We start from the raw sequence: 21,941 nt of genomic DNA, 5'->3' as shown, positions 1-21,941 counted from the left end.
AGTCAGATAAAGACAGAAGGCCTTTTCCACGTCCCTCTGCTCAGTGTTAAAGTGCTGATGATGTTCAAGCTCAGGCAGCAGGAGGGATTTCTAAGCATCCTTCACTGATCCACAACAAAGGTCCAGAGTTTGATCCTAGTAGGACAGGAAACATACTGATAAGAGTTTCAAAGTGTCTTTGTAAGCAGACATGATTGAAATGAGCCAGTCTGAGTTTGGTTCCTGCAGTTTGTGCATCATAAACAGAGCTGAAGCAGAGGCAGCGTGTGCCTGCAGGTGAATGTACACTGCTGTTATAAGAGCTGTGGAAACTCAGGTCCAAAGGACGTAACCATACTGCTGTTCCAGGACAGTCACAGAGTTACAGCATCATTTGTGACCATAAAGACAGAAAGCTCATCCAGATCCTGGGATTAACAGTCTGTCCTGGTGGTGTCCAGTCAAACACGTCTCTGTGAAAGCTTCAATCCAACAGGCTCCAAAGTCCTTCTGCTCATTTCCTCACCGGGTTCTTGATGCTCTTGTACCATCTCTCTGTCGTCCTCCTCGCTCCCTCTTTGCACTCAGTCTTTGTGCATCATCAACACTCACATGTGGAAAACCAAAGTTTGACTGAGCAGAAGATGATCATCAGTGACGCTGTCTTTAAAATACTCTTGTTAGAAATGTACGACTTTAATGTGAAACATTCAGAGTTTTTTCTCTGTTGTGTTTGTTTGAAGCTGCTTCCTGTTGGCTTCAGCTGTTTGGAGTTTCCATTTTCTAAACTTCTACATTCTGAACCTTCTTCAGCTCTGAGCAGATGATGAAACACTGAATGATTTCAAGCACTTTGTCTAATAAACTTACATCTTTCATTCTTCATACAGATTGGAGAGCTGTGATTTGTCAGAGATCAGCTGTGATTATCTGGAAGCAGTGCTGAAGCTCAACCCTTCGTATCCCAGAGAGGTGGACCTGAGTAACCACAAGCTGCAGGATTCAGGAGTGAAGCAGCTGTGTGTTCTTCTGGAGAATCCACAACATCAAATTGAAACTCTGAGGTGAGTCTCCATGTTTTAGTTGTGCTGACACTGTTGGTCTGTGGAACTAAAACCTTTATACAGGAAGTCTGGTTCAGGTCTTTGTAGACCTTCTAATCTCTGATCCTCTGAGTCTTACTCAGTAGATGATGCAGAGTTGTGAAGCCGATGTGGGTGAAGACACTCGCCCAGCTCTAACTACCTTGACGTCCAGGTGTCTTCCCTGCTTGTCCTGATACAAACAAACCTGAGTAACCTTGCAGGTCAGATCTCATCAGTCACACCTGTTATGGCAGCTCTCCTCTAGATTGTAGTTCTGTCACGGTTTGGCGGGGCAAACTGTGGGGATGTAGGGAAGGAGGACCCAGGCGCGGAGCTCTGTGTGCAAACAGTGCGTTTATTTACAGTGACGAAACTGATACACAACAGTACATTCCCGTGTGTCCCCGACTTCCACTCCGTGTCTTCTCCCAGTGTTTGTGCTCCGTGTGTCCGCTCCCTCGTGCCCGTGTACTCTGTGCCTGCTGCCCTCTCGTCCAGCAATCCTCCTGGGAAAACAGAGGCAGTCGTTAGCACTCTCAATTACACTGGTAAGCTCACACTCACAAACAGACCAGCTGGAGAACTGACGGGAAGTCTCACGCAATGATCCAGCGTCGGAGAGAGCTCCACCACACTCTCAAGTAGCTCAGCTGCAGGTGTGTCACGGTCTTCAGGTGTGGCCAATCACCTGCCAGGGCCACACACACACGCCTACATACACATGTATCTACAAGCAGGGAGAACAAGGGACAGCAATATATAAATATAAATATATATATATATATATATATATATATATATATATATATATATATATATATATATATATATATAATACTAGTCCATAACTGTTGACAAGTTCTTGTTAACCTGGGATGGTTTTAGAAGCCTGGACCACAGACTCCAAGAGGAGATATTACTGGGAAAGGCCAAAGCAACCTATTAGACCCATTAAACACTAACATAGATGAATACTCAGATTTAAACCTTTATTGTTTCACAAAGGGTTAAAAAGTGAACGTCCACAGTTTAGACAGCAGCAGATTTTATTAAAGCAGTTTGACAGGAGCAAAGCAAAAATACAAAGAATAAGTGTTTAACATATTAATACATATAACATAATAATAAAAGAAAAGCAAAATAATGATAAAAAAGAATGAAAAAGTTGTTCAGAGCAGCAGGATGTCTGAGGTCTGCAGAAACACAAAAACACAGCAGCTAAAAATAGTTGTTGAAAGAAAACGAGGTGGGAGCTGCTGATTCCTGAGCTTTGATACTGGATTAGCTTCAGTAGTTATTCCCATCACTGCTGTAGGAGCTCCATTTAGTCACAGCTGATTGTCTTCTTTGACCAATCAGAATGACTACTGTTGTAAAAACAAGCAGACAAAGAACCAATGAGAGTGAATAACAGGATAAAGAGCTCGTGTGATGGAGGCAAAGCAATAATCAGCAGACTGTAGCAGTTTATATCTGGATGAAAGTAGAAGGAGCTCAGCGGAGCTCAGTCCCATGTCTTTGGTTAGAAACAACATCAGTGATTTCCTGCTGCTCCAGATGATTCCAGCAGCTCTCATTACAGCAGCTGATGAGAGAAACAACTGATGGCTCACAGCTCGTGCACTGTTGGATCTCCAGATGTTCACGTGGCTGAAGTCTGTGAAGAAACTGTGGTCCACGTAGTTCACACGGCCTCAGATTGGACCGAGCTCCCTGGGTCACTGCAGCATCCTCAGCTGGTACATGGACGTCTCTGTTCCTCAGTCTTGGAGCCCCTGCAGGTCCGTCCACACCACCAGGGTCTTCTCACTCACCTTTCCTTTGTCCTCGTCCTTCATCGGCCGTGCTGTGTCTTTGTTCCTGCGGTGTTGTTCCCACGATGCAGTGCTGATGTTCCCTCCTTGAATGCACAACAAGTACGGTGCTGGTCTTTCTCGGGTGGAGCAGAGACAGATTGAAGTCTTTCAGGCTTTAGTGCAGACTTCCCTGACAGAGGCTGGACTCCATCAATCAATCAATCATTCAATCTTTATTTATAAAGCACTTTTCATACAAACTGTAGCACAAAGTGCTTTACATGGTTAAAAGCAGCCCACCCCACCCTCCCACTCATTCCCCGCACTGTCATTAATAGAAGCGGTCATGATACACACATCCCCCCCCCCCCCACACACACACACACATACACACACCTAAAGAGTAAAATTGGGCTGGGTACGCATTAGCCAAGTGAGGAAACACTATCACAGGGAGCTGTCTGCACCGGGAGCCGATCACAGACCGCAGCCTCCAGGCTGGGCACACAGCAGGAGGGAGGCAAAGAAGCCCCCCAGCCAGGCTCAGAGGACCCACAGGGCCCCAGCAGCCACGGTCGATCACAGCCCCGGTGCAGAGAGCCCCTCCGAGGAAACACTGGAGATATGACCTAATAAGAATATAAACAGGATAAAAAGATAAAATAAATAAGAGTGGGATATAATATAAATATAAGTATAAACAAAGTAAGAAGATAAAAAATGAATAAGAATACAATCAATAGGTATTAGGTAAAACTAAATGAATAATATAAATAGAATAGCAGGATAGAATAAATAAGCATTAAATAAATAAACGTTAGGTAAAAGCTAAATTAAAAAGGTGGGTCTTGAGCCTGTTTTTAAAAACATGAACGTTCTCTGCGGCCCTGAGCTCCTCCGGCAGGCTGTTCCACAGTCGAGGACCATACCACTGAAAAGCTGCCTCTCCGTGAGTATGTGTCCTGACTTTAGGGACAATCAAAAGGCCAGTACCAGAGGACCTCAGGGTCCGCGAGGGTTCGTATGGTAAAAGCAGATCTGAAAGATAAGAAGGCCCAAGACCATTAAGACATTTAAAAACCAATAAAAGAACTTTAAAATCGAAACTGAAACACACGGGGAGCCAATGCAGCGATTGTAAAACCGGTGTAATGTGGGCCCGCCCTCTGGTCTTCGTCAGCACACGAGCTGCTGACGAAGGAGGCTTCTACACTGTGTGGAGGTCACTCCTGGACTTGAAGACAGGCTGCAGGTACATGTGTGATGAAGAGGACCTACAGCAGTGTGATGGAGCTGCAGGTCTGAAGGAAGTCCTGCTGTCCTGTCCCACCCTCATCTTTACTTCCTCTGTCTTCTCTGGACTTGTCCTCCTGTTTCAGAAACAGCACTGCTTCATGCCGAGGGTGGACGGGAGCGTTGGCTCTGATTCTTTTACCGTCCACCACAAGGAGACGCTGATGCTGACCTCCTGATTCATCTGCATGTGTTCTGCTTCCCACTGCTCACCTCCACCAAAGACTTCACAAACATCTTCTTTCTTTGAGTCCAGTTTGTCCCACAAACACTTCCAAATCTCCTCCTCTGAGATTCTGCAGCTTCTTGCAGTGTGACTCAGCTGACAGACCACAGACTGGCACAGCATCCACACGTGTCTCCTTTCAAACAGGCTCTTGATGTTTCCTCCCACATCAGACTGGCCTCTCAGTCTCCTTTGTTCTCCAGCTGATGAAGCTTCAGTTTTCCATGTTGGTAACAGTAAACTACAGCCTCTGCTGTCAGCTGGGTAACTAAACAGAGCTGCAGCACGTCTCTACGGTGGTGCTACATCCAGCCTACAGGCAGCCGTATACATGCTGTAGTGGTTTACAATCACCAGGGGGCGCTGTCCCAGCCATGCAGGCAGTGGGCTGCTCTGCTTGTGCTGTTGTTGGTGAAGCTGAAGTGAAAGCGAGAGTTAAAACACTGAACAGTGTCCACTGAGCTTCTCATGTTCTTCTTCTTTGATCCTCCATGTTTGTGCTGAACGCTGCTGTCGCTCTCTTCCCTGTTCCCGCCCACTTTCCAACCAATCAGCATTGGAGCTCGCACAACGTCGTCCACACTGAGCTTTGCTGTGAGCGCGTGGACTCGTCTGCAGAACATTTGCAGTACAATAAGCAGCTGTTCATGCGCCCCAAGCAGCAGCTTCAAGCTCACCTCAAAGAAGTTTAACAGGACGGACGACTCGTCCATCAGGCGTCCAGCTGTCCGTGACCGTGTCCACAGCAGAGTGTGACCGAGGCTTCATGCTAACACGCACACATGAAGCTAATATATCTGTGAAGGTTCTCAGTCATCCAGGTCATCGTAGTCAAAGGAGTTTGCAAAAGAAAAGCGTCTGGACTTCTTTGAGTTGCTTGAAGACGTTTCACCTCTCATCCGAGAAGCTTCTTCAGTTCTAAGGTCAAATGGCCGAGAGTCCCAGATTTGACCTTAGAACTGAAGAAGCTTCTCGGATGAGAGGTGAAACGTCTTCAAGCAACTCAAAGAAGTCCAGACGCTTTTCTTTTGCAAACTCCTTTGACACATGAAGCTAATACCACCACGAGCAGCTGCTCAGTGGATTTGGAGGAGAAATGTCTGCAGCTTCTCACAGGCAGTATGCAGAACGTGGATCTCCACAAAGACTGTGGAGAGCTCGTCCAGACTCTAAATCCACACTTGTCTGCACAAAACTTCTCACACGTTCCCGTCACAAGTGTCTTCTTTTTTTCTTTCTTTTTTTTTCTCAATGGAAAAGAATATTTTATTTTCAATACCAAACTGTCATAAAACACATAAGCACATACAGAAGTAATAATCTTTCCCTTTTAATTTTTTATAGCATACAAAAAAAAATACATAAATGGGCTGAGTACCTGAATACCCCCCACTCCCTCCCAATAGTGTAAAAATGAATATGTTACAGAGAAAATGAGTTGACCCATACAAAAAAAAGTCAACATAGATAGTAGTACGTATCCTTATAGTTTAATATTAACATTAACTTCTGCTAGCCTCAAAAAACAGGTCTTAACATTAATCAATATTAATATAAATCTTAACCAACAATAATAACAATATTAATAATATTAATGATTACTTGCTCCTCTGTCGAAACAAATTAATAATGCTGGAATATCTTTAAATAGAGTATTCTTATAAGGTAGAACAGCCACTGCCGGGAATAGCAGAAAAATTTGTACGATGTCATATGGTGGACTACAGAGAGATATCTCGTGCTGGTAATTTTTCTAAGTATTTAAGTAATGGTTTCCAGTGAGTAAAAAATCTATCCGATGAGCCTCTGATGGAGAATTTTATCTTCTCCAATTTTAAGAGTCCTAAGATATCCTGTAGCCAGACTTTAATTAATGGTGGCTGAGATGATTTCCACAACAATAAAATTCTTTTTCTAGCGATGAGAGAAGCAAAGGCAATAAGGTTATTTTGAATAGCTGTAGTATGAAGGTTATTTGGTGGTTTGCCAAATATAGCGATATGTGGAGTCGGAGTCAATTTTATACCCAATATATCCGAAATTATTTTGAAGAATTGATGCCAAAATTCAGACAACCTAGGACACGCCCAGAACATGTGGGTAAGATTGCAAGGTATCTGTGAGCATCTGTTACATTTATCATCAAATTTATCTGGGTATAATTTTGACAGTTTTTCTTTACTGTAGTGTAATCTGTGGAAAACTTTAAATTGTATTAATGAAAGTCTGGCACAACTACAAGACGAATTAATGGCCCTTACCGCTCCCTCCCAGAACAACTCAGAAAAACTCTTATGGAGTTCTGACTCCCATTTCATCTTGGTCCTGTATAAAAGAGATTCACTAGGTGGAGAAGCTAGTTTATAAAGGTAAGAAATATGTCCCTTTACCAAAGTTTTGGCTCTGAGAACCAAATCTATTCCACTGGAAGTTGGGATTTGTGGGAATAAAGTTGAACATTTCTTTGCAAAGTTTCGCAACTGGAAGTACCGAAACAAATCGGATTTATTAAAATTAATGCGAGTAACTAGTTCGTTAAAACTTGCAAAGACATCATTTACGTATAGATCCCCTAGAGTACCAAGTCCTTTATGTTCTAAAACAGAGAATCTTAAGTCCATCTTTGCTGGCACAAATAAGTGATTGTTGCAGATCGGGGATGCAAGAGGGAGGGTAAGCCAACCAAAGTGGCGTCTTATTTGCGACCAAATTTTTAATGTTTCAGTGACAACTGGGTTGGAAGACCAGGGATGATTGTAAGGTATCACATGCTATCGCGCCATGGCCAGAGGGGCCGATGGCGCGATATGGCAGCCTCGCTTCTGTCAGTCTGCCCCAGGGCAGCTGTGGCTACAACTGTAGCTGCCTCCACCAGTGTGTGTGAATGTGAGAGTGAATGAATAATGGCATTGTAAAGCGCTTTGGGTGCCTTGAAAAGCGCTATATAAATCCAATCCATTATTAAAGCACGTAATGACGAGGAACAGGAGGCCGCTTCACTCTGGCACCAGTTAGTATAGTGAGACGTACACCACAATAATATATTATACATGTTAGATGCCCAATAATACCCAATTAAATTAGGCAGTCCTAATCCTCCAGCTGATCTATCCCTATAAAGAAGCGAGCGACTAGGCCTTGGACGTTTACCGGCCCAAATAAATGACGAAATAGCGTCATTTATAGTTCTGAAAAATGATTTAGGCAGATAAATGGGCAAACTTTGAAATACATATAGATATCTAGGTAATACATTCATTTTAATAATTTGAATCCTACCAGCTAAAGACAGCGGTAGGTAGTTCCATCTTTGAAGATCAGACTTAACTTTCATTGTGAGTAAAGTAATATTCTGTTCCCGCATTAATGTCAGAGATCGTGAAATTGCAATTCCGAGATATTTAAACCCCAAATTAGCCATTTTGAAGGGTATAGTTTATGTAGGTATATCTGCAGCCATTTGATTAACTGGAAAGTATTCGCTTTTGGAGATGTTAAGCTTATATCCCGATAAATAGCTGAAAGAATTTAATACTGATAAAATGTGTGGGATATTTAGTAGAGGATCATTCACATAAAGAAGCAAATCATCTACATAGAGCGACACCTGATGTTTTATACCCCATCTATCAATCCCTCCTAATCCTTTCACCATTTTTAAAGCTACTGAGAGTGGTTCAATCACTAATGCAAATAATAACGGGGAGAGTGGGCACCCCTGTCTTGTCCCCCGAAAAAGTGGAAATGAAGTTGAGCATTGATTATTTGTACAGACAGAGGCGCAAGGAGAGGAGTAGAGTAATTTGACCCATGAAACAAAATTATTATTAAAACCAAATTGTCTTAAAGAAAAGAAAAGATAGGCCCATTCCACTCTATCTCAGGCTTTCTCGGCATCAAGAGATATTATGGCTTCTGGAACGTTAGAGGATGATGGAGAGAGGATGACACCAAGAAGTCTTCTTATGTTAGAGTATGAACATCTTCCTTTTATAAATCCCGTCTGGTCCTCTGAGATAATTGAGGGCATAATCGATTCTAGTCGCCGGGCTAGGATTTTTGCAAGACTTTTAACGTCTACCGGGAGGAGTGATATTGGCCGATAGGATGTGCAGCTCAGTGGGTCTCTGCCATTTTTAAAAATTAAAAAAAATAGTGGATTGCATGAGTGTAGGTAGGTGGCAGAGTTCCTTCTTCGAACGAATAATTAAACATTTCCAGTAGAAATGGAGCTAGCTGGTCTGAAAAAACTTTATAAAACTCGACCGGGTAGCCATCTGGACCTGGTGATTTACCGCTATTCATTGATTGTATTGATTCTTTAATTTCAGAAATTGTAATAGGAGCGTTAGTTTTAAGTTATTTTCAGATGAAACTTTAGGTAGATCCAATTTTTCCAAAAAACGATTTAATTGGCTTTCATCTATGAAAGATTCTGAGGTATAAAGTTGAGTAAAGAAAGATCTGAAAGTATCATTAATTTTATCTGGGTCTGAGGTTATTAAGCCTAAATCATCGGTTATCTGTATAATTTGATTTGACGCTGTTTCAGTCTTCAGTTGCTGTGCCAGGAGACGGCCAGCTTTATCACCATGTTCATATACTAACCCACGAGTTGTTCAGCTTCTGAAGTAAGAAGAATATCTAGTTCCGTTTGAAGTCTTCTTCTTTCTTTATAAAGATCAGGTGTATTTGTAAGAGAGATAGAATTGTCTATCTCTTTTATGGCCTTCTCCAAATCTTTCTGCTGGGATCTACGTAGTTTATTAGAATAAGACGTAAAAGAGATCATTTTACCTCTAATATAGGCTTTTAAAGTGTCCCATAGGATAGATGGGGAGGTTTCATTATTTTTATTAGTTTGGCAAAAAAAAAGTAATCGACTCAGAAATATATTTACAAAAGTTGGTCTCCGCCAGCAAGAGAGGATTTAGCTTCCAATATCTAAATCTCTTTGGCTTCATTGTAAACTGAAGATCTAATACTACTGTGGCATGGTCTGATACCGTTATCGGTAGATACTGAGTAGAAACAATCTCAGGAATAAACGTTTTATCTATCAGAAAATAATCTATTCGCGAAAATGTACGATGCACATGAGAAAAAAAAGAATATTGTTTTGCAGTAGGATGAGCAAAACGCCAAGGGTCGATGAAGCCATAATGGTTCATGAATGTGACAAAAGCCTGGGACATTTTCATAGGTGCAGATGAACGCGGACTGGATTTATCTAATGTTGGATCAGTAACGCAGTTCATATCTCCTCCCATTATTAAAAGGTGAGAATCTAAATTTGAGATAGTAGCAAACAGTGAAGACACAAATTCATGGTCGTCCCAATTAGGAGCGTAAACTGAAATTAGGATAACCTGTCTTCCATATAGCTTGCCTGTGATAATGACATATCGACCGTTTGAGTCTCTAATTACTTTATCCGTGGTGAAATTAGTGTTTTTCCAAATTAGTATAGTTGTGCCCCTTGTTTTTATATTAAAATTAGAATGAAAAATTTGATCAATCCATGATCTATTTAATTTCTTATGATCAGAATTGCATAAATGTGTTTCTTGAAGAAACATTAGGTCAGCGTTTAAATCTTTAATATGCGTCATAACTTTCGTGCGTTTTATTGTGGCATTTAACCCTCCAGTATTTAACGAAATTATCCTCACAACCTGTCCACCAGTAGTTCCCCCTTTGGTTACAGTGGCCATAGTTCGGTGTCCAGCAGTAATGTTATCGTATCGGTCTCGACGAGCAAGCAACCGCAAGTAATTAAAGTCTTCTGAGCAAAAGTTACACGATAAAAAATAAGTACATACATGGCGTTGAACTTAAACAAAATTATATAAAAGCAAAAATATTTCCTTAAACATCAAACCTAATCCCCAAGTATTGTACGTCCCTTTCTCCATCTCCTTTCCTCTTCTTTACCCGTCTCAGCTTTGCAGCTCTTTAACAAAACAACTAAACCCCCCTTATTAACAAATGTAAACCTTACGTAAACAGTCAAGATATATATTAATTTATTAATTTGGACAATATGTATATACCCATACATATATATATACATATATTATATATATATATATATATGCACACACACACACACACACACACACACACACACACACATCCAAATTTTCATATAATAATGATGTGAAACTGAAAAAGTATAAGCTTAAAGTAAAAATACCCCACAGGTACGGTGTACATTTTAGGACATCGTCAGGTCTCAGGAAAAAAGTTGTCAGGTATCAGTCTCACACGAAAAATTGTCAGGTCTCAGAATCACACGAAAAAATGTCAGGTCTCAGAATCACACGAAAAAATGTCAGGTCTCAGAATCACACGAAAAATTGTCAGGTCTCAGGAAAAAAGTTGTCAGGTATCAGTCTCACACGAAAAATTGTCAGGTCTCAGAATCACACGAAAAAATGTCAGGTCTCAGGAAAAAAGTTGTCAGGTATCAGTCTCACACGAAAAATTGTCAGGTCTCAGAATCACACGAAAAAATGTCAGGTCTCAGAATCACACGAAAAAATGTCAGGTCTCAGACTCACACGAAAAATTGTCAGGTCTCAGGAAAAAAGTTGTCAGGTCTCAAGACTCACACGAAAAATTGTCAGGTCTCAGAATCACACGAAAAATTGTCAGGTCTCAGAATCACACGAAAAATTGTCAGGTCTCAGAATCACACGAAAAAATGTCAGGTCTCAGAATCACACGAAAAAATGTCGGGTCTCAGAATCACACGAAAAAATGTCAGGTCTCAGACTCAGCTGAGACCTGACAATTGTTGGTGTTGTCCAACAGAGATGACAGCTTAGCCACCATTCTCCTGTCACTCACCACCTCCACTGGGTCCAGAGGGCATCCTAGAACAGAGCTGGCCCTTCGGATCAGCCTGTTCAGTCTCTTCCTGTCCCTGGCAGAGATGTTGCCGCCCCAGCAGACCACACCGTAAAAGATGGCTGAGGCCACCACAGAGTCATAGAAGGTCTTCAGGAGTGGGCCCTCCACTCCAAACGACCTGAGTCTCCGCAGCAGGTACAGCCTGCTCTGCCCTTTCCTGTAGAGGGCGTCTGAGTTATGAGTCCAGTCCAGTTTGTTGTTCAGATGAACACCAAGGTACCTGTAGCTGTCCACAGCCTCAATGTCCATACCTTGGATGTTCAGTGGTTGCAGTGGAGGATGTTTGTGCCTGCGGAAGTCTACCACCAGCTCCTTGGTTTTACTGGCATTGATCTGGACTTTCTACTACTTACTTTCTACACCAGGATCCTTTTCTACGTAGCTGACGGCTGGTAACTGTGCAGGCGGATCTAGCAAAGTTTAGCCAGGGGGCCGATAGGGCATGAACAGGAAAAGGGGCACAAAGACATACTTTTTTTTCTTATTCTCATTTAAAATGTCGAGCTTTTAATAAATAATTATCTGAATCTTACACCCAAAGTTTTAATCTGATGTAAAATGTATAGAAGTCCATTACTGTATATAGTAACTGTTAAGTCTAATATACCCTAGTAAGCTATAGTACTTTTTCCTTTGGGAAAGTACCATTTGTGAATTCTGCAATTCTGTTGAAGAAAGATGTTGAATCTATTTAATTATTGTAGAAAAATAATTTATTTCTGTGCATTTTTTTTCACCCTGCATCAAATTTAAGTTGATTACATCGATTAAGCATCATGAGGCAGAGGGTGGGGGGTGGTTCCCTATTTTCTTTTGCTGGGAGTTTGCAACCCTATTAGTTAGGTTGCTTAATATTTCTGCTAAGTCCATCCATCCATCCATTCGCTTCCGCTTATCCTTTTCAGGGTCGCGGGGGGCGCTGGAGCCTATCCCAGCTGTCATAGGGCGAGAGGCGGGGTACGCCCTGGACAGGTCGCCAGTCTGTCGCAGGGCTAACACACAGGGACGGACAACCATTCACGCTCACATTCACTCGCACATTTACACCTAGTGGCAATTTGGATTATCCAATTAACCTATCCCCACAAGCTGCATGTCTTTGGACGGTGGGAGGAAGCCGGAGTACCCGGAGGGAACCCACGCAAACACGGGGAGAACATGCAAACTCCACACAGAAAGACCCCGGCCTGATGGTGGAACTGAACTCAGGACCTTCTTGCTGTGCGGCAACAGTGCTAACCACCGTGCCACCGTGCTGCCTGTACTCTTTAAAATACCAGAATAGGGAGGATGGAGCAGGTTTAAGTTTATTAGATTGATCAGTGTTGCTGAACTATGAAATATTTTGGGTGCAGTGTATTTTTTTACATACAGGTATAACAGAATAGCTTTAGTGTTGTTGTTTATTTAAACTGGAGTATGAACTTATACAAAATGCAGCAAGATATTAAAAAACAGTTTTATTGATTAAAACACACTATATCGGATTCATATCGGAATCGGCAGATATCCAAATTTATGATATCGGTATCGGACATAAAAAAGTGGTATCGTGCCATCTCTACAGGGTGGTAGAATAAATATCATCAAGATGAGAATATTTCCTAAATTTTAGTATTTTTTTCAATGTCTTCCAATGTTTTTAACAAAGTCTTGTTTAACAATGTGAACAGTCACATTTCTTCCTTTATTTGGAACAAAAAGCCACCCAGGCTGAAACAGAGTTTATTACACAGACCGTGGAGCGCAGGAGGCAAATCTTTGTTGTGTTACTGGGCATCAAATATAAGGGCTTTATTATGCTGGGTAAAAGATGATGATCATTTTTTTTCATGGGTAACACTGGAACAGTTGTCAGTGAATCGATGCTCCCTGTTTGGTTACTGGCTGGGCCGTGGCTGCATTGGTTTGGATGGGTTGGGGGGCTGTTTACTGATCCTGCTGTAATTGTTGTCAGATATAATTTTATGTTCAATGAAAAAAACCCTCATATGATCTTATAGGTGATGTAACAGTTTGATAGGATCCAGAGGCGACTGCCATTGGAAAGAGTTATTTTTTAAACACAGGCTTGAAAAAGTCTTCAAATATTTTGTTTTCAGTTATGTAAAAGTTGTTAAAAGTAAATTGAAATTGTTATAATTGCTATAAATTCAACACAAAGTGATGTGTTACCCCAGAATGGTTCAGACAGCAACATTGTTTTCTTGGCCTTATAATCACACTGACAGTTGTTTTATTACTACAATTCAGGATGACTAGTAACAAAAAAGTTTATCATTATCTTCATCTGCATGTAAATAAAAAAACAATAACAGTCTGTCCTGGTGGTGTCCAGTCAAACACGTCTCTGTGAAAGCTTCAATCCAACAGGCTCCAAAGTCCTTCTGCTCATTTCCTCGCCGGGTTCTTGATGCTCCTGTACCATCTCTCTGTCATCCTCCTCGCTCCCTCTTTGCACTCAGTCTTTGTGCATCATTAACACTCACATGTGGAAAACCAAAGTTTTACTGAGCAGAAGATGATCATCAGTGACGCTGTCTTTAAAATACTCTTGTTAGAAATGTACGACTTTAATGTGAAACATTCAGAGTTTTTTCTCTTGTTGTGTTTGTTTGAAGCTGCTTCCTGTTGGCTTCAGCTGTTTGGAGTTTCCATTTTCTAAACTTCTACATTCTGAACCTTCTTCAGCTCTGAACAGATGATGAAACACTGAATGATTTCAAACACTTTGTCTAATAAACTTACATCTTTCATTCTTTATACAGATTGAAGGACTGTGATTTGTCAGAGATCAGCTGTGATTATCTGGCAGCAGCACTGAAGTCCAACCCCTCCCATCTGAGACAGCTGGAGCTGAGCATCAACAACAAGCTGCAGGATTCAGGAGTGAAGCATCTGTGTGGTTTCCTGGAGAGTCCAGGATGTAAACTTGAAACTCTGAGGTCAGTCACATGTTTTAGTTGTGCTGAGATGAATATGATGTGAAAGTTGTGCTGACACTAAACTGCAGACATCAGGCTGATATTATACTGATCCACACTGAGGATCTTCATGGTAAAGTCTGTTTTCTTCTTCTCTGGTTTAGTCCATTGACTGCAGCAGAACAATGTTCACATTTCAAACAGTGAGACTCAACGTATGGCCCGTGGCCCACACAGCCGCCTGCCCACCTTTCCTGATTCAGAGAGGGGACCCTGATTAACTGTGTAGCTTCTTCCTCACAGTTCTAAGTATCAGACACAACAATGAATAATCCACAGCTGACTGTCTTTAGCAGGTCAAAGGTCACGGCACACAGCAGACAGTCAGAAATCTTCTAACTCTGATCATTTATCAGTTGTGACACTGTGAGACTTGATCAGAGGTGTGATCATCACAGCAGAGGCCTTTGTGTCAAAGTCACTGAGGATCAAACAGAAACACATGAAGCAGATTTTCCTCTTCTGGCTTTTTATAGCAGATAAACTTCAAAATCTTCTGCAGTCGATCAAAAACTGAAGCAAACCATGAATCAACATGTGAACATGAGCTGATGCTGCTGAAGTGAAGCAAAGTTACAGAGGTTTGATTACAGACACAGCTGAGAGTTTGTAATCTGTCAGCATTTTAAAAAGTTTCCATGGAACAGCAGAAACGAGGCTTTGCTGTCAGAGGCCGACAGCACTGAACACAACAGCAGACTGGTGGCTAAGAAACAGTGAATGATGCAGAAACAGATGTTTGAAGCTGTTCTTGGAGGACACTGAGAGAGAGAGAGAGCTGTGCAGGCAGGAACAGCCAAAGTCAGAGAGAATTCATCAGCATATTTATCAAACGTGAAGCAGAGTTTGATCTTCTTCTGCTGCTGGTTCACTCAGTTTTGGTTGGAGACAGATGAAACCTGCAGCTTCAGGATCTGTGAGCTGTCCACTTTCAGCCCCGACGGCGTGTCCGTGTCCGTGCCGTCGAGCGAACGATCCACGCTCTGGGTTTCCATCTTTGTGTGTTTAGCTGCTCTCATTTACTGTTTTAGCTGTTTGCTGCTTGTTGAAATAGTTTGTGAGCTTTAAGCTGAGATTCTGGCAAAATATATTTATATTAAACATCGATTCAGGATTGAATGAATCAACATCGTTTGATTCAAATTCAAACCATTTAAATGGGAACATGAATTTTTTACAGCCGCCTCTAATGCTGGATAATGTCAGCTGGTCCATGTGCAGCTGGCTGTGAGGCTCAGGGAGCGTCTACAAAGTGCAACACTGAAAGAACATCATCCATAAATATTGAGGAATAACTGGACTCTCATACAGCGAGACTCAAATGCCTTTAAACATCAGCTTATCCTGCTGATCCAAGTCCAACATTGAGTTTGTAAAAACATGTTTGTCAATCATTTTGTTTGGTTTGTGAGGAAAATGATTCAATAACTTGCTGCTAATACACAACATTTCATCATATTTCCTCATAACCCTCTTTTGTCTGACCATTTGATCCCATTTGAATTTGCAATAAAGGGATCCACAGAGTTTGGTGACAATAATGACAGTAGATGTTTGTGTGATGGAAGCAAATGAGTGTGTGATGTTCTTTCAGTGTTGCACTTTGTAGACGCTCCTGAGCACTGGTCTCACAGCCAGCTGCACATAGAGACCAGTGTTGTTAGTCCAGGTCAGAAGATGACTTGTTGGAATGAAAATGAGCTTGTAGTTTGTCTGCTTTAATCATGTGACTGGAAAAAGGTGTTGGACTTCAAATATGTCCGTTTCTTTCACACTTCACCTTTAAAAGTGAAGCCATGTGGTTCCTGGAAGGAAAAACACGACTTTTTCAAGTCTTTGTCCTGTTTTTATGAGAAATGTACGACTTTAATGTGAAACATTCAGAGTTTTTTCTCTTGTTGTGTTTGTTTGAAGCTGCTTCCTGTTGGCTTCAGCTGTTTGGAGTTTCCATTTTCTAAACTTCTACATTCTGAACCTTCTTCAGCTCTGAACAGATGATGAAACACTGAATGATTTCAAGCTCACACTTTGTCTAATAAACTTACATCTTTCATTCTTTATACAGATTGAAGTGCTGTGGTTTGTCAGAGATCAGCTGTGATTATCTGGCAGCAGCACTGAAGTCCAACCCCTTCCATCTGAGCGTGCTGGACATGGATGGAAACAACCCGCAGGATTCAGGAGTGAAGCATCTGTGTGGTTTCCTGGAGAGTCCAGGATGTGGACTTGAAACTCTGAGGTCAGTCACATGTTTTAGTTGTGCTGAGATGAATATGATGTGAAAGTTGTGCTGACACTAAACTGCAGACATCAGGCTGATATTATACTGATCCACACTGAGGATCTTCATGGTAAAGTCTGTTTTCTTCTTCTCTGGTTTAGTCCATTGACTGCAGCAGAACAATGTTCACATTTCAAACCTTCAAAGAAGAAGAAAAATCCTCCACTGGATAATTCACTGTGAAACTCTCCAACTCTTCATTCCACCTTAAAGTCTGTCTGACACTGAAATCCAAAGCAAAATGTGCGTTTGCTTTACAGACAGCAGTCCAACACAAACATACACACATCATCCAAAACACAGTCCAACATCCAAATCTCCTCCACTGCCAGCATGAATGATGGGAAAGAGAAGGAGGAAGACTCTGACATTCAGGGTTAGAATGAGTTTCATGAAGCAGACTGTGAAGATCAAAGCTGCATTAGAAGCTTACATGAATGAATGAGTGGACAGAAGTGGACACAGATCATCTGAAGCACTTCAAAGGCTTTAAATCAGCACATTTCTCTTTATTCTTTATCAACTCTGTTAGTTTCTCTCAGGTTTCTGTGGAATGAAGCTAACAGCAGGCTAATAAGATGCTGACCAAAAGGTTTCTATTAAAGGTTGTAATTTGTATCTGAAAAAGTGCTTTGGCTCAGCAGGGATCAGCTTACAGGTAGAATACAGCTGCTGGATGGGATTAGCATGTCATAGCTATCTACCAAACTGCTAACTGGGGGATTTCAGGCCATCTATGGATCATTTTTGCTAACTGTTTATTCAGCTTGGGCTCACAAGGCTGCAGCCTGTGCCCTAGCTGTCATAGGGCAAGAGGCGTGGTCCACCTGCACAGGTGAGCAGTCCATCACAGGGCCAACAGAGAGAGACAGAGAAGCACTCTCTCACATCCACACCTACAGCCAATTTAGAAGCACCAATGAAGCTAAGCAGCATTTCATTGGACTGTGGGAGAACATCCAACCTCCACATAAAGGCCAACAAGCTTCAACCTACAACCTTCTTGCTTTAAGGCACTAGTGCCAACCACTTTTCCCCATTTCAGCCCAAATCCTGCATCTTCCTGTTTCTGACTCCAGGCCAGCTCCACTAACACTTTCTCCTCAGACACTGCCACCTAGTGGAGGAAGTCTTAGTTCCATTTGAAGCTTCAGATTACAGTTAGTTCCTTTACAAAGAGGTGGAGGTGGTGGGGCCACAGCACCATCATCACTGAGTGCCATAGGACACTTAACCTTTGTTTCCATATGCTGTAAACTTCCTGTTGTTCCAAGGAGGACTGGAAAATGTGTGAAAATCTCCCAGTCAGTTCCTCACAGCACACTTCAATCATTTCCTCCCACAGCATCAGGACCAGGGCTTTTTCTCTTTGGTCCCACTAAGAGATTTCCACACAAACACCTCATCAGTGGGACTCTCAGAGCTACCAGCCCTTTGCTACAATCACAAAGCTCTTCATTGAAATCAATGATATCAAAGCTGGAATCCAATGAGTCCAAGTCTTCTGCTGATTCAGCATCACATTCATCTTTGCTCCTTGTTCTGCATCCCCACCATGGACTTCATTCCTTTCCAAGCCAGCCTTGAGTGTCCTTTATTCAGCTCATCCTCTGCTTTACTTTTACACCTGATTTTAGCTGCTTTATCTCTCTTTCAACATGTTTCTGTGCCTCAATCTTTTTATTCTCTCCCTCATAACAAGACAGCTTCTTCTGCCTGAGAACATGTTGGAGTGATTTACTAATCCAGGGCTGCTTATTGGGGAAAATACTTCCTGTTTCCAAAGTAATCCCCATTTTTCCCACAAAGAAATGTCAGTAGAAATCGATGATCTAAGTGAGAACATGAGCCTTTAAAAAGTCCCAGTGGGTGCAGTCAAAGCAGTCCCTCGGTCCCAGTATAGAGTCTCTGGTCCAGAGTGGAACAACTGTGTGCCCAGTTTGAGCTCTCTTCAGTCCTGTGACCTGACAGACCCAGAGGGGCCATCACATCACATGTAGAAGCTCCCCTAATGGAGCCACAACACATGTCCAATACTTAGTCTGTCTTGTTGGACCAACTGGAAGAAATGATTCAAGGACTTAATCACAGAACAGAGATTCAAATCTCCAAAATCCAACTGGCTGCATCAGGACATATAGTCTGAAACTCTGCACAGTTTCCTGTTTGAAGCTGCTTCCTGTTGGCTTCAGCTGTTTGGAGTTTCCATTTTCTAAACTTCTACATTCTGAACCTTCTTCAGCTCTGAACAGATGATGAAACACTGAATGATTTCAAGCTCACACTTTGTCTAATAAACTTACATCTTTCATTCTTTATACAGATTGAGTTACTGTGGTTTGTCAGAGATCAGCTGTGATTATCTGGCAGCAGCACTGAAGTCCAACCCCTCCCATCTGAGACAGCTGGACCTGTATGGAAACAACCTGAAGGATCCAGATGTGAAGCAGCTGTCTGATCTTCAGCAGAGTCCAGACTGCAGACTGGAGTATCTGAGGTCAGTAGAGTGATGGAGTGAGTGGGTGGTGCTGTCAGCAGTATTGTACTAAACACAGTCAGTGTGAAACAAAGATCCAGTGTTTCCTGTAAAGCTGCAGCTTCTCAGTGAAGCTGTGAGAGGAGAATGGTGACAGGCTTCAGGATTGGACACAAACACTTCCTGTTTCTCACCTTTATGGTCACCATAGTAACGGCTGACACGCTCTGATCAAACGCTGTCAACAGCCAATCAGCTCTCTGAACAAAGCAGCACGCAGACCAATGACTGCATTCATTTCCAGGTTTAAAGCAGTGAAGAACACAGTCTGTAGGTGAGGAAGAATTTAGTGAGAGCAGATGTTTGGATGGAATTCCTCCAGTTAACAGCTGGAACATCTGGATTGTTGGGCTTGTTGTTGGGGTTCCTACAGAGCTCAGAGTGGACACACCAAGGTTCTTCTAATGAATGAAAGTCCAAACTCAAACTAGGAGGGAAAAACATTTTCATCAACTTCAATAAAAATCCAAAGATTAGAGAAAGTGAAGCAACAATGAGTCCTAGTACAGTCCCAGCACTGAAGTCCCTGCTGCTCTTTATACTGGATGTGCTGCATCACTGACTGACAGCTGATGAAGAGTCTCTGGAAACACTCGTTTATCTCCTCTGCTCTTCCTTCTTCTCTCTGCAGGTGGAGGTGATGATGGTAACAGGACGGTGTGTGTGCTGAGAGAGGAGCAGCTGTGTCCTGATGATCCAGAGAGGTTGAAGCAGCAGCAGCTTGTGTGTAGAGACGCTCTGACTGGGCCATGTTACTGGGAGGTGGAGAGGAGAGCTTCATCCAGCAGTGACTGACAGAGGAATGAAGTGCAGATGACTGTCAGTGCTGCAGAGTGAACTGCTCTGAGAACAGCTCCACTGTCAGACACAATGTAGAGTCCAGCATCATCCCTGTGTGTCCCTCTGGATCTGACAGAGGATCATCAGTGGATCTGGACTGCTCTGCTGCTGCTCTGTCCTTCTACAGTCTCTGCACAGTCTCTGTCTCACTCTGGCTTCAGATCCTCCTGGATCAAACTCACCTGGAAAGACTTTCAAACATGGCTGAATATATTTGATATATACTGTAGATGTCACTTGTAAATACAGTCTGTGAGCAGCTATGAGCTGACCTCAGGAATTCACATGACAAGGTGGGGCCAGGTTTCACAATGAGCTCACCCGAAACCCGGGCTGATTAGGTCCCACACCCGCTTTCACACCTTGGCGCATGTGATTAGAGGATCACCAGGGGGTCCTTTGTCCCTCCTTGGGGGGGATACTCCCACTGGGTTTAAATCTGGGACTCTCGGCCATTTGACCTTAGAACTGAAGAAGCTTCTCGGATGAGAGGTGAAACGTCTTCAAGCAACTTAAAGAAGTCCAGACGCTTTTCTTTGCAAACTCCTTTGACTACGATGACCTGGATGACTGAGAACCTTCACAGACGAGCTGAAAGATCTTTCTAGAAACACAAAATGTTTTCACTCTTCTGTTGCTTTTTCATATATTTCCACAACATTAATATTGATCCCACCTGTCTCACCTGTTTCATGTTTTTATACACAGTGTTGGGAAGGTTACTTTTAAAATGTATTCCACTACAGAATACTGAATACATGCCCCAAAATGTATTCTGTAACGTATTCCGTTACGTTACTCAATGAGAGTAACGTATTCTGAATACTTTGGATTACTTAATATATTATCGTACTGTTTACAACTACATGAATGTCCTATTGCTGTGATTTATTACTGTTACTGAAGGTCCGCGGCTCCGAACCGTAGTAAAGGGACCTCTGGCTAATACGGTGGGTTCCGTGTCGGGCTGGTAGCCGAAAACTAGCTTTACTTTGTTGTCTGGGTCAACTTTGCTTGCCAGAGACAGAGAGAGGCGTTGAAAGGCTGCTCCAACGGAACTTATTTTTTCCGGAGGAAAACACGAACACAGTGTACAGTTGAGTCTTAATAGCTTACTTACAGCTGGGCTCGTCAGGCACTCTTCTTGGCTGCTGTGGTTATTATTATATTTACATGCTTCCAGCTCCCGTTTCTGCTCGATGACAGAAACACCTTTCTCTCCCTCCCTCGCTCACAGACACATAACGGGTATGGTAGTCCATTCTCCCTGCAGCACGGACTACACTGCCCATCAGGCTACATTCTTTAGGCATGGGCCTGTAGCATTCTGCCTTTTAGCTTAGCACAACAACAACAACAACAAAGCGCTCTCTCACCCAGGAAACACGCAGAGAGAGAGCGTCACCCTGTAACCATGGCAACCGTAACGCTGCCGCCTGGAACAACAGAACGTAGCTGTCAAACAAACCCAAACAGTCCTGACCCGCGACAATATGAAACAGGGAAGTACCGCCGTGTAATCCATTTATTTCAACAAAGTAACTGTATTCTGAATACCACCTTTTTAAACGGTAACTGTAACAGAATACAGTTACTCATATTTTGTATTCTGAATACGTAACGGCGGTACATGTATTCCGTTACTCCCCAACACTGTTTATACATAATAACAGGACACGTGTGATCTGAGCGCTGCTGTGGTTGCTGTGCTGCACGTCTTCATTTAGATAACAGAGACATCTAGTGGTTCAGAGGGAGAACTGCAGGAGGTGGAGCTGTGTTTTAGCATGAAAAACTTGTTTATTCTTATCTTTTAGACGCAAATACAAATATGACAAATATCATTGTGAGATACAAAAGGTCAAATCAGTTAGCAGAGGGAACAGTGATCACACAGCAATGTAAGAATAGAAACATAATCGTGAATATGGACGTGTACACAGATGGAAGCAAACAAACAGGATGTAACAATAAATTAAAGCCACAAATGAGAAGAAAACAAACCC

At 42.3% G+C, this 21,941-nt stretch overlaps 1 protein-coding gene and 1 pseudogene across 1 annotated transcript; both read left to right on the top strand.

The window, feature by feature from the left end:
- The window catches only part of LOC120437349, a 58,729-nt pseudogene extending 44,615 nt beyond the window's left edge, over window positions 1-14,114 (top strand).
- A 69-nt stretch (window positions 14,115-14,183) lies between these two features.
- LOC120439040 (NACHT, LRR and PYD domains-containing protein 9A-like) lies at window positions 14,184-19,788 on the top strand. The gene is made up of 4 exons (XM_039609706.1): window positions 14,184-14,239; window positions 16,344-16,517; window positions 18,883-19,056; window positions 19,727-19,788. Exons 2-4 carry the CDS (start codon window positions 16,432-16,434, stop codon window positions 19,734-19,736), a joined length of 270 nt encoding a protein of 89 aa, XP_039465640.1. The 5' UTR covers window positions 14,184-14,239; window positions 16,344-16,431; the 3' UTR covers window positions 19,737-19,788.
- Window positions 19,789-21,941: the final 2,153 nt, after the last annotated feature.

The sequence above is a fragment of the Oreochromis aureus genome, linkage group 3 (assembly GCF_013358895.1).
Source record: "Oreochromis aureus strain Israel breed Guangdong linkage group 3, ZZ_aureus, whole genome shotgun sequence".
NCBI lineage: Eukaryota > Metazoa > Chordata > Actinopteri > Cichliformes > Cichlidae > Oreochromis > Oreochromis aureus.
The sequence above is the reverse complement of the archived record's forward strand: the minus strand, read 5'-3'. Positions and strand labels throughout refer to the sequence as shown.

Excerpts from the sequence above, each read along its gene's own strand:
- LOC120439040 (XM_039609706.1), top strand. The coding sequence starts at position 16,432 with ATGGATGGAAACAACCCGCAGGATTCAGGAGTGAAGCATCTGTGTGGT. Across the intron at positions 16,518-18,882 it reads TGTGGACTTGAAACTCTGAG|ATTGAGTTACTGTGGTTTGT; the intron begins GTCAGTCACATG and ends TTCTTTATACAG.